Source organism: Rhinopithecus bieti, unplaced genomic scaffold (genome assembly GCF_001698545.2).
Source record: "Rhinopithecus bieti isolate Rb0 unplaced genomic scaffold, ASM169854v2 scaffold_38004, whole genome shotgun sequence".
Lineage (NCBI taxonomy): Eukaryota > Metazoa > Chordata > Mammalia > Primates > Cercopithecidae > Rhinopithecus > Rhinopithecus bieti.
Window position 1 is genome coordinate 85,016 of NW_016816095.1, and position 13,375 is coordinate 98,390.

Below are 13,375 nucleotides of genomic sequence, written 5' to 3' on the forward strand. Positions count from 1 at the left end.
ATCATTACTTAACTATGAGAATGGCCAAAATAAATAAACAGTGACAACACGAAACGCTGCCGAGGCTATGGAGAAATCTCATCACTCAGACATTGCTGGTGGGAATGTAAAATGGCACGGTCACTCCGGGAAGCAGTTTGGCAATTTCTTGTAAAATTAAACATGAAATTACCATATGACTCAGCAATTGCATTCTTGGGCATTTATCCCAGAGACATGGAAACTTGATGTTCATACAAAACCTAAACACAAACATTCATAGCAGCCTTATTTGTAATAGTCAAAGGCTTGTATCAACTCAGACATCCTTCAGGGGGAGAATAAACACTGGTACATCTATACCATGGAATACTACTTGGCAATAGAAAAGGAACACACAACTTGGGTGACTCTGCAGTGAATTCTGCTGAGTAAAAGCCAGCCCCAAAAGGTTACTATATGAGTCCATTAATATAACATCCTTGAAATGAACAAATTAATGAAATGGGGAACAGATTAATAGTTGCCCAGGTGTCCTGGACAAAGAGATGGATGGGGAGGTACTGAAGGAAGGTGGCTGTGGTTACAAAGAGTAACATGAGAGACACTGGTGGTGATGGAACTGTTCAGTGTTTTGACAGTGGTGGTAGGTACATGAACCTTCACGTGTGATAAAACTGCACTTAGTCCTGGCGCAGGTACACACTCACGCAAAAGAGTGCAAGTAAAACTGAGGAAATCAGAACAAGATGGGTGGATTGTTATTTATGTCAATACTCTGGTTGCGATATTGTGTTCTAGCTTTGCAGGATATAACCATTGGAAGAAAATGAGTAACAGGCACACGATCTCTCTGTATTATTTCTTACAACTGTATGTGAGTTTACAATGATCTCGAAATAAACAATATAATTTTAAAAATTGAGGCAGATTTCAGAGCTAGGGTTGTCAGATTCCATCTTATCAGTGTTCTGGGGAGCTGATGCTACTAATGTTTGCCAGAATTGGAGATCTGACTCTATTCCACTGTGCTGATATTTCAGCTAGTTGGACATATTGCCTGCAGAGCAGGAGGAGAGCTGGGAGCGTAAGCAGAGCACCCCACAGCTAGATGTGACACAATTGGGTGGATTTTCATGGTCCTTCCTCTTTGGTAAGGTTTGATAATGTCTCCCTGGATCATAGAATCCAGAAAATAAGCACAGCGCCTTCTTTTGGAGCAAGAGCAGGGAGTAGAAATTGGTCAGGTTCAAAGTACTGTCATGTCTGGCTCTGGGGCTGGGGCTGGATGCTGCCTCTGGTCCTGTGGCCTTGGCTGTGACGGGGTTGAGTGGAATTCTGCTGAGCTGGATAGGACATGGCTACGGTGCATGCCATTGGCAGGCATGCTGGAGACAGACCTGGGGAGCCAAGGACTGGCCGGCTGCTCCCTGGGAAACATCACCCCAGAGCTACAGAGCTCAGGCTTGTTCTTCAGCCCCATGGCAGGGGACAGATGGTGATGGGAGCCTGGCAGCCTGGCTCTTTTGGGGAAGACTTTCTTTCTTGAGAAAGTGTGCTAGAATTGTGAGGTCAGGGGACTTTGCGTGATGGCTGTCTTTTCTTTGAAGTTGTAGGACAGTCCCATCTGGACAGCAGCATTGAGGATCAAGAGATTGTCACCAATCCGCCGGACATTTGCCAAGTCGTAGAGGTGACCACTGAGAGCGATGAGCAGCCGGTCAGCATGAGCGAGCTCTACCCTCTGCAGATCTCCCCCGTGTCTTCCTATGCAGGTGAGCGGCAGCGGGAGGCTCTGGGAGGCCTGGGAACCGGCTGCGCAGTGCTTTGGTCTAGGATCACCCATCTCACCACCCCACGGGGCATCTCTCCTCTGTCCTAGGAGTTATTCTTCCTGGAGTTTTTCATACTTTAATTATCTTGATCAACATCTTCTTGGACACTTCTGTTCTCAGGTAGAGGACAGGATCACAGCATTTCTTTACTCAGTTGGCCATAACTTTTTTTTTTTTCTTTCTGAGACAGAGTCTCGCTCTGTCGCCTAGGCTGGAGTGCAGTGGGATGATCTCGGCTCACTGTAACCTCTGCCTCCCAGGTTCAAGCGATTCTCCTGCCTCAGCCTCCTGAGTAGCGGGGATTACAGGCACACACCACCACTCCAGCTAATTTTTGTCTTTTTAGTAGAGTTGGGGTTTCACCATGTTGGCCAGGCTGGTCTCGAGCTCCTGACCTTAGGTGATCTGCCTGCCTCGGCCTCCCAAAGTGCTGGGATTACAGGCTTGAGCCACAGTGCCTGGACTCCCATAACATTTTTATGTATGGTTAACAGATAAGATTTCTTTAGGGCAGTGGTTCATCAGAGTCTAATTTATTAGTCCAAGTTATTAGAAATTTGGCAGTGTTTTAACGGATTCTCAGTTTGAGCAGACTGGATAGGACCTTAGAGGTGATCTCTTCCTGTTCCTTCATTTCTGAAAGGGAAGGGACTTACTCGGGGTCGTACAGTCAGCACGTGTCTGGGCCAGGACTTGACCTCCACCTTCAGACCCCAAGCTCATTGCTAGATCCACTCCATTCCGCCAAGTGTACTTGTCCTTTCCACATATTTCCTCTTTCTTTTTATATCTAGTACAGGTTCTAATTAGGCCAGATGACTGAGCCCATTGCCAATTCCCCAGGGAACTGGCGACATAATGGCAGGAGTTGGCCCGGGAGGAGTCACAGGAGAAGGAACAGATCAGTTGGTTCTTGATTCTTACAGAGTAAAAGGACGGCCCCTCTTGTTCACCGGCATTACGTCATCTTCTCCTCTCTTCCTGATGATCTCCATTTAACTTTGTGGAAATCAGTCGTAATTAGGAAATCTAAATCCTGAGTCAGTGTTACTGCTTGCAGATATTAAAAATAAAAAGCAGAGGCCCCATCCTAGGAAACTGCAGTTCAGTTCTAGTAAATTGTTCAGGGATTCTTCCCTGTGCTCTTCACACGCTGCCAAATGGGGTGTCCTCCAGTAGGTGCCACCCCCAACACTGGCTCAGACCAGCGCTGAAATTAAAGGACCGTTGTTTGTGAATTATCAGCCACTAAATCTAATCTCATTTTCCCTGAATGCCAACTTTCTTGTTTTTTCTTTTTTTTTTCACTTTTAAAAATTGTGGTAAAATACATTAACATAAAATTTACCATTTTAGCCATTTTTAAGTGCACAGTTTAGTAGCATTAGGTGCGTTCATGTTGTGCAGCTGTCACCGGCAGCCACCACCAGAATGTTTCTCATCTTGCAAAACTGAAACTCTGTCCGCATTAAACACTAAGTCCTCTTTTCCCTCCTCCACCCTACCCCCTGGCAACCTCCTACCTATTTTCTATCTCAATGAATTTGGCCATTCTAGGTACCTCATATGAGTGGAATCATGGTGTTTATTGTTTTGTGACTGGCTTACTTCACTTAGCATAGGTCCTAGTGTGCATTGATGCTAGGAACGTAAGTGGGATGTGAGAATAAACCTTGGCTACAGGAAGACTATAATCTGTCAAACAGGATAAGCTTGTCATCAGTGATTTATTCAGCAAATGCATTTTGAACTCTTATACGTGCCAGTCCCTATTTGGTCCTTGCCAGTATTCAGTCACAAGAACTACCATTTGTTGCAAGTTTATTGTGCCCTGGGAACCATGCTCAGTGCTTCGGTACAGTTGACTATTTGTTGTTGTTATTGTTGTTGTTAATAGAAATAGGGTTCTGCCATGTTGCCCAGGCTGGTCTAGAACTCCTGGGCTCAAGTGATCTGCTCGCCTCAGCCTCCCAAAGTGCTGGGATTACAGGCCTGAGCTGCCAAGCCTGGTATGATACAGTTGACTTGTTTAATTATAATTAGAGTAACTCTGTCAGCCGGCCATCATCATCATCCCCTTTTTAAAAGTGATGAACCTGGCTGGGTGTGGTGGCTCACGTCTGTAATCCCCGCACTGGAAGGCTGAAGTGGGAGGATCAATGGAGCCCAGAAATCAGAGACCAGCCTGGGCAACATAGTGAGACCCCACTTCTACAAAAAAATAAAAAAAGTTAGCTGGGTGTGGTGGCATGTGCCTGTAGTCCCAGCCACTTGGGAGGCTGAGGCAGGAGCATCACTTGAGCCCAGGAGTTCAAGGCTTCAGTGAGCCCTGATTGCACCATTGCACCCCAGCCTGGGAGACAGAGTGAGATCCTGTCTTTAAAAAACATATATATATGTGTATGGATCTACGGCTGTCGTAGGTAAAGCAGTGTGTCTGAGGGAGGAACGATTGGAAGCACAGCTAGAACCCATGAACCGTTGATGCCAAAGGCTGGTCCTTAACCCCTCACCCTGTGTTGCTCCCCTGGACAGCTGCACGGGCTGTGCCATTCAGAGCACAGCCACATCCCGTGATCTCATTTGATTTTCACAAGGACCCACCAAAGGAGGCAAAGCCGAATGTTTATGCCTTAATTTTACAGTAGAGCTAACTGAAGCGTGAAACACTCAGCCACTTTACTTACATTTACATAGTTATGGCTAAAAACCCATGACTTTCTTCTATATCCTGCTGCTGCAGGCATCGTTACGCTCCATGTGGTTTTCTTTTTCTCTTCTTTTTTTAGGGGTCGGAGCTTTAGAATAGACTTCTATGTTTATCTGTTGAGTAAGACTTTTCTGAGGTCTTCCTGGGGATTCTGGAAAGACCTCTTCTTGCTGTTCTGCCAGCAGTGGCATTTGCTCAAGCAAAAGAATCCGGAGAAGAGCAGATCCATGCAGACAGAAATGAAAATTTCATTACTGCCTTCAGGACATTTGCATAGATTTGAAAGGAAGGATTTCAGTGCCAGGATGGCAGTCAACAGGAGGTTTTGCTGGAGCCTGGCTTTTCAGCGTGGTCTTTGGTTCTTTCCATTGTTTTCATTGTCTGGATTCTCCAGAACCTTGTGGAGGGAGGCTTACTGGATGGAGCCACAATGTTCCATCGCTGCTGCTTTTCTAGAGCTCACACTGATATAAAACATTTCCCTGTTACTGACTGTGGCTAATTTTAGTTCCTCCGTCAGAAATTGTATAACATGCTGCCAGGAAAGGCAGCTTTCTGCGTGTATTCACCTTTCTTGCTTTATGTTCTCCAATAGAGTCGGCCATTTGCCTGTTTTTCATGATGGAGTTCCTTTGTTTGGGCTGTTCATCTGAATGTCAACCTCCTCTGACCATCTTTATTCATCTGTTTGGGAAACTGGTATTTGGAGGCTGCTGTTTGCTAGTTTTCCCCTCTACTAATCATTGAACTATAATCCCAGTAGTATATTAGAAAACTACATTCAGTTTTGCAAGTCTGTCTTCTTCTCTATGGTCTAAATATTACGGTGAGAAAGAGAAGAGACAGTACTTGCATTGGATGTTTTAAGACAACATAAACGTCTAGTGTGATTTGTAAACCTTTCATACTAGGGAGGGACATTTCAAAGTGCCACTTTGGGAAGCTCTGGCAGAGAGACATGTCATATTTAAAGATCCATCACAAAGTGACCGCTTGCCTGATCTGTGGCATCAGAATTTTATTAGGTGGTTGATGGTTTAATTAAAACCACAGTAGAGTAATGGGGGAGGATGGGTAAGAGGGGCTGGAGAGTAGACTCGAGAAGAAAGCATCATCTAAAGGACTCACTGGCTATAATGAGAGAGTGGAGATCTTCTGCTGACCGGCAGCCATCAGTAAAGGCTTTGAATCCTTCGGGAAACCACACCAGGCTTGCATTTTGTTGGGCGGAGCAAAGACACAATAGCTTTGAGATTAAGAGGACTCCGATTTGAAAATAATTTACTCCTGGTGAAAGTAATTGAGAATATGATCAATAGAAAGACATTCAAATCAAACTTGTTGAACAAGAGCCTTCCAGAAAGTGTAGCAGAATGTCAGAGTGCAAACAGGCTTTCAGGTAAAAATGTATCATCTCCCTTCCAGCAGTATTCCTGAGATGGTTAGACAGTATGTGTATTCTCAGGGAGGCATTAAAAACTGGTCTGGAATAGAGAGTTAACCTACAACCAGTGTCACCCTAGAACTGGAAGAGCTTTTGAGATCATCTAATCCAAATACTCCCCTTCCCTCCCAGCCCAGATGCTTTCAGGAAAACTGAGACCAGAAAGGTTAAGTGAATTACTCATGTGCCTGTTGGTGCCATGTAAACACCTTCAGCTTCAGCTTGTTTGGAGTTGCTAGAGAAGCATCTCCAGACTTCTTTATTCCATTGTATTTGAAGTAAGTAATAAACAAAAAGCAAAAGCAAATTCAAACTGATCAAAAGGGAAAATGAAATAACTTATGTTGATAGTTCCATAGTAGCGCTGATCTGGAGGCACAGCTGCAGTCAGCTGCCTTGTGTAAGAAGTCAGCGTGGAAGTGGGAGTGGTGGAGTCAAACCAAGGAAACAAGAGGACATGGGGCGCGGTGCATCCACCAAAGCACTTTGAGTCACCGATTTTGGGGTCGCAGAGAGAACTGCTGCCCTCAGGGGGAGGTTCAGGGTTCTCTGCTCCTAAGCGAAGGTACTCATGGCCCCTTTTTAAAACTGTTGGTGTCTGGCCGGGCGCGGTGGCTCAAGCCTGTAATCCCAGCACTTTGGGAGGCCGAGGCAGGCGGATCATGAGGTCAGGAGATCGAGACCATCCTGGCTAATACGGTGAAACCCCGTCTCTACTAAAAAATACAAAAAACTAGCCGGACGACGAGGTGGGCGCCTGTAGTCCCAGCTACTCGGGAGGCTGAGACAGGAGAATGGCGTGAACCCGGGAGGCGGAGCTTGCAGTGAGCTGAGATCCGGCCACTGCACTCCAGCCTGGGCGACAGAGCAAGACTCCGTCTCAAAAACAAAACAAAACAAAACAAAAAAAAACTGTTGGTGTCCTAATATGGCGCATCTTCCTGACGATTTCAGATGCTGTGGACCTTAATCTAGACATGACGCTCTTCAGCTCGCGTTTGTGTCAGCTGAAAACAGAAGTTCAGAGCGTGTGTATCTTTTCTTATCTGCAGCTATTTCCCTGAAGCTGAAAACTGGGTACTTAAAGGAAGTTAGCATCCCAGTCATATTCATGGGCTGTGCAAGGTCTCACCCAGGAGCCTTACCCCAGGATCTGACTTCCAGCCCTTCTTGCACCTGCGACTTGGGCTGTGCTGGAATCCCAGCCCCCAAAGCATGCTTGGTGGCATTATTTTGTTTGTATTTGGAGGGGAAAGGAAAAGAAGACCGTGATATTTATGGAAAGTCGTTAGGAGTGAAGAGCCTCTGAACCCATATGAAAGGAAGAGAAACCTTGGCTTTGGAGCACAAAGAAAGCTCAGCATAAAATGGAAAGCGGATCTTGAAATTTCGTCAGAGGCCAGAAGAGCAGGGAAGTGGGGCTGTTGTGTGCAGTGTGCAGGCCCTGGAGTCAGAAGTCCGGTTTTGTTCTCTCTCCTCTGTGCTGTCTCAGTTGGCAACTCTGGCAAGTTTCTCAACATCTCTGTTCCTCATTTTTCTTCTTGGGAGTGACTGTTCCGATTCCTGCCTCCTCGGGATACTGAGCCAGCACAAGGGTTCTGTGAGGAGGGGATTCTGCTTTCTGTTGTTTTTTGTGTGTTTCTGCGTGGAAACAGTTCTTGTGCTTAGCACTGTCAGCTCATCTTCATAGCTGGGATCTTCGTCAGCTGAGGCTGAGGGCTTCTCTGGGCCTCTGTGGCTCCCAGCACGGTATGTTTTGGGGAAACATGCCCAGTCCGAGGAGTGGAGAGATCTGCCTTCTGCATGCTCATGGCCAGCCCCCCGTGATCGCTCAGGCTTGTGTGAAGTCACTGGAGAACACTGGCTGACAAACAGGCCCAGAGACTCCAGGCTGGGACCAGTGGAGTCCACGTTCTTACTTTCCTCGTTTAAGGAATGCACCTGTGGCACAGTTTGTCCATTTGTTCTTTTGCCTTTAACTGATAGACAGCCTGGTCTGGGGCTAATGCTGTCGGTGGAAGAAAGGGCTCTGTCTGGGCTGGAGCCATCTCATCCCAGCTCTGCCACCAGGAAGACGTGAGACAGAGGCCAGCCCCTCAGCAGGGACTGGCTGGAAAGCTGGAAGGCACTGGAGCATAAGAGCTCTTCTGCATAACGGGGGATAAGAGCAGCTGGTTCCTGACGTAGGACCCCTGTGAGACCTGCATGCAAAGACTGTGGCATGACACTGACCCATAGGGCTCCCTTCTTTTAGAATGTTCGCTTCTTTTAGAACATGAGCTTCGCTTTTGGATTTTCTTGTGTTTTGAAATATACGTCACCTAAAATTTACCATACTTTTGGGTATGGGGTTATTAAATTCAGAGTTGGAACTAAATGGGAGGAAAGGCAGTTAAAGGTTACCATCAGGAAGAGAAGCTATTGCAGTGACTCTTTAGGCCTTGTCTGTACAGTGAATGGCTCAGACTAAGTGATCTCTAAATGCCTAAATATTGCACAGGCTCTGCCCTCTGTGATTTTATTTCTCAGTGGTTATGGACACTGGAAAAAATCGCACACCATTGATATTTTATTTTACAAAATCAAAATGTTTTTACATTTAAAAATCTTTTTATAACCATAGGTTGTGTGTAATCACTAGACTTCAATTCCATTAATCCAGCCTGTTGTGCAAACCCAGGGTTAAGCAGTGCTAATGTACGGAGCGTGTGCTGTGTGCCAGGCCCTTGCTAGGCCTTTTCCATGTACCCTCTCACTCACTCTCCATGTAATCCTCTTAGCAGGTGGCAGTGCCCTCATTTTACAGAGGAGAAAACTGCAGCTCAGTGAAGTTGAGAAACTTGCCCAGTGTCTCACAGCTGGCAGGCCAAATGGGGATGGTAACTGATTGGCTGCCATAACCATGAAACCACAAACTTAGTGGCTTGAAGCAACACACATTTGGATCTTACAGTTTCTGTGAGTCAGGAATCCAGGCGTAGTTTAGCTGGGTCCTCTGCTGCAGAGTCTTGCAAACCTGCCATGGAGGTGTTGACTAGGGCTGCTGTCTCATCTGAGGCTCAACTGGGGAAGGGTCCACTTCCAAGCTCACGTGGTTTTGGCAAAATTTCGTTTCTTGCAGGTTGTTGGACCAAGGGCCTCAGTCTCTTGCTGGCTGTTGGCTGGAAGCAGTCCTTACTTGTTTGCCATAGGAGCCTTCCCAACATGGTTGCTTGCTTCAGCAGGGCCAGCAAGGCAGAGTGTTTCCTCTTCCAACAGGTTTCTGTGTTATGTAACATGATCATGGACACAGGATCACATCCATTCCATCCCCTTTGCTGTATCTTATTTATTAGAAGCAGACACACATTCCATCCACACTCAAGGGAGGCAATCCCAAAGAAAGTGAACCTGCGGAGGTGAGGATCATAGGGAGCACCCCAGGTCTGTCCACCTACGGTAACCCACATGGCAGATGCAACTCTAGAAATCCAGGATCTAAGTCCTAAAGGGGTGAGAGGTAAAGGAAGGATCTGAGTGTGATAGGGATAATGTAGGAAAACCTTTTTGAAATGGTCAACTCTGCATTGGAACTTAAATGAATTGGTTGGCATGGATTGGAAGACAGGACCCATGTGGGCATCGTGGATGGAGCTGCAGGGAAGAGGGCCCCAGGGACCAGTGCCCCTTCCTGGGAGTTAGTGCCCAGTGTGGACACAGCCTGGCCCTGGCCAAGGGAGCCTCCTCACAACTCTCAAGCCTGGCTTCTCCGAAGATTATGGAGTGGAAATTCACTGTAGCTTCTTCCATGTAGAATGTTTGACTTTACAAAGGGAGGAGGTGATGAGTTTAGTTACTCAGTCTCCTTTTTATAAACACTGCCCGAGCCTGGGCACAGCTTGAGGGACAGGAATGATGGCCCTGTGTTTTTCTCTCTGTGAACAGAAAGCGAAACGACTGATAGTGTGCCCAGTGATGAAGAGAGCGCTGAGGTAAGCTGCCACCCCAACCACCCACGATTCTGCCGAGGAAAAGCCTCCCCACCAGCTCCGGGCTTTCCTTGCTGCTGGTTACACACCTTTCCTTTAGATCACAAGCTTCACTTTGGGATTTTCTTGTGTGGGGAAATAATGCATCACCTAAAATTTACCATACTTTTGGGTTTGGGGTTATAAAATTCGGTGTTGGAACTGAATGGGAGGAAAGGGAGTTAAATGTTACCATCAGGTAGAGAAGCTGTGATGGCAGGAAAAGGGAATGAAGTGGAGGCCAGGAAATGCTGATGCTCTTACCACTTAAACATCCTATTTCACTGGCAAAAATAGAACAGCCTTCCCAGCCAAAAGCAGTGACCAGTACACGTCAGAAAATGCTAAGCAAAAGCCTCTTCCACGTGTGCGTGGGTTTCCTCCCTCTGTGACCCATGCCCAGAGCTGGTTGTGTGCCCCATCTTGATTCCGAGTGGGTCCCATCCCCTCTCCCTCCCGTAGATGGGGCGTGCGCAGTGGCAGAGAGTGGCTGGAATGGAGATGGAAAGTATTCCTGCTGGCCACCTGCTGGGGGTCTGTGCTTGAGTGAATGAGAGAGAGCAAGAGGGAGGGAGAAAGAGAGGGAAGCTCATGGTTGTTTGAATTAGTGGTTTCCCATGTACTAAACACTTTCAGAAAAAGTGCAGACATTCTGAAAAGACAGATGTACACACTCACATATACCCTGGCCTAATTTCTTCAAGGTTGCAGATCTAGTCCCTTCTCTGAATGAAACCAGCCCTTCATTCAGAGCTCCACACTGTGGAGCTCTAAACCACCCCCATTTGAAAGCAATCAAGGGGTATACATTATTGCATATCACTAAGTTCCTCACTACCTTTTCTCTGCAAATGCAAGTTGGCTCAGGTTGACTGGGCCAGCACTGAGGGACTGAGTCACTGTGCCACACTGGCCATGGTGACCTGAAACCTATCGAATAATCGGGCCGAGCGGCAGAGCATAGGGGAACCAGAAACCAAGCTGCTGCCTTCTTTTTTTGCCTTCATAGAGTAGTCTGGAAAGTATTTCTGGGAGGTAGCAAATGGGAATTGATTTAAAAAAAAAAAAAGAAAGAAAGAAAAGGGAAGAAAAACCATTACTTGGCATATGAATAGCTGGGTGCAATAGATTTCAGTTGAGGGATATAGAAGTGCTAAGCCTTTGTTCATTCTGCAGTTCTTAAAAAATTCAGCTAAAGCACCAACACATGGGAACAGTGACACATTTTTCATTTTTAAATTTTATTTGTGGGTTGTTTTGAGACAAGGTCTCATTCTGTTCCCCAGGCTGGACTGCAGTGGCGTAATCATAACTCACTGAAGCCTTGACTTCCTGGGCTCCAGTGATCCTCCCACCTCAGCCTCCCGAGTAGCTGGGGCTAAAGGTGTACACCACCACGCCTAACTAATTCTTATGTTTTGTAGAGATGAGGACTCACTACATTGCCCAGGCTGGTCTCAAACTCCTGAGCTTAAGTGATCCTCCAGCCTCAGCCTCCCAGAGTGCTGGGATTACAGGCATGAGCTACCACACCTGGCCAGTGATGCATTTTTTAAAAAGCCATCCAATAGAAGGAGAAGGAAATACATATCTTAATTACTTTCTTGAAAGGGGCGGCCACACTGGCGGAAGAGGAATATTGAAGGCAAACAGTACCTCAGCAACATGGGGACTCGAGGCTCCTACCTGCTGCCCGGCATGGCGTCCTTCGTCACTTCCAACAAACCGGACCTCCAGGTCACCATCAAAGAGGAGAGCAATCCGGTGCCTTACAACAGCTCCTGGCCCCCTTTTCAAGACCTCCCCCTTTCTTCCTCCATGACCCCAGCATCCAGCAGCAGTCGGCCAGACCGGGAGACCCGGGCCAGTGTCATCAAGAAGACATCGGATATCACCCAGGCCCGCGTCAAGAGCTGTTAAGCCTCTGACCTCCCCGGTGGTTACTGGGGCTTCTTGGCTTTGTTTTGTTGTTTGTTTGTATTTTATTTTTTTCTCTCTGACACCTATTTTAGACAAATCTAAGGGAAAAAGCCTTGACAATAGAACATTGATTGCTGTGTCCAACTCCAGTACTGGAGCTTCTCTTTAACTCAGGACTCCAGCCCATTGGTAGATGTGTGTTTCTAGAGCCTGCTGGATCTCCCAGGGCTACTCGCTCAAGTTCAAGGACCAACAAGGGCAGTGGAGGTGCTGCATTGCCTGCGGTCACGGCCAGCAAGGTGGAGTGGATGCCTCAGAACGGACGAGATAATGTGAACTAGCTGGAATTTTTTATTCTTGTGAATATGTACATAGGCAGCACTAGCGACATTGCAGTCTGCTTCTGCACCTTATCTTAAAGCACTTACAGATAGGCCTTCTTGTGATCTTGCTCTATTTCACAGCACACTCAGCACCCCCTTCTCTGCCCATTCCCCAGCCTCTCTTCCTATCCCATCCCGACCCATCCCATCCCACTCTTTTCCTACTTTTCCTTCCCTCAAAGCTTCCATTCCACATCCGGAGGAGAAGAAGGAAATGAATTTCTCTACAGATGTCCCATTTTAAGACTGCTTTAAAAAAAATCCTTCTAATCTGCTATGCTTGAATGCCACGCGGTACAAAGGAAAAACTATCATGGAAATATTATGCAAATTCCCAGATTTGAAGACAAAAATACTCTAATTCTAACCAGAGCAAGCTTTTTTATTTTTTATACAGGGGAATATTTTATTCAAGGTAAAATTCTAAATAAAATATAATTGTTTTTTATCTTTTCTACAGCAAATTTATAATTTTAAGATTCCTTTTCTTGTTTATCAGCAGTTGTTATTACATCCTTGTGGCACATTTTTTTTTTTTTTAATTTTGTAAAGGTGAGAAAAGCTTTTATGAGCTCATGTAGCAATCAGATTATCCTGTGGATTGATAATAAATGAATATGATATATAGTTAAATTTTTAAGGGGCATCACTCCTGGCTTTGTCTGTGTCTGCTTTAAAAGAGCACAATCACGGAATAGGACTGACAAAGTATTGTTTGTTTTGGGGGACCAAAATGTTTTCCCTTGTTGACCACAAGAAACCCTGGAGGTTCCTACTGTGAGGCTGCAGATGACTTCTTCTCTTGAGTGCTCGCCTGAGCAGGGGCCTGTGCTGAGCGTTTTCCATGAGTTCCCATCTTCATTCATCACACTTGTGCTGTAGAATAGGCATTCATCCCCGTTTCATGTGGAGGAAATGAAGACTTAACGTGAAGATGCCTTTACTCGGCCCACAGTAGCACTAAGAGGCCAGGGCACAAGTTGGGCACAAGTTGAGCCCAATTCCCTGTGCTATGAAGTGGGTCTTGTTTCTTGTAAGCATGTCTGTGATCTCAAATGTCTCTCTTCCTTTGTGTTGGGAGCGTTGCCTAGGGAGGG

General features: G+C 46.3%; 1 protein-coding gene across 4 annotated transcripts in view; it reads left to right on the forward strand.

Moving 5' to 3' along the window:
• IRF2 (interferon regulatory factor 2) overlaps positions 1 to 12,918 on the forward strand; it is a 90,749-nt gene extending 77,831 nt beyond the window's left edge. For 3 of the 4 annotated variants that reach the window (XM_017854334.1, XM_017854333.1, XM_017854332.1), the window contains 3 exons: positions 1,590 to 1,754; positions 9,893 to 9,939; positions 11,587 to 12,918. In XM_017854334.1, coding sequence (XP_017709823.1) covers positions 1,590 to 1,754; positions 9,893 to 9,939; positions 11,587 to 11,895 — 521 coding nt within the window. In that variant the 3' untranslated portion in view covers positions 11,896 to 12,918. The remainder of the gene's footprint in view (positions 1 to 1,589; positions 1,755 to 9,892; positions 9,940 to 11,586) is intronic. The other variant, XM_017854335.1, reaches the window with a different exon arrangement.
• Positions 12,919 to 13,375: the final 457 nt, after the last annotated feature.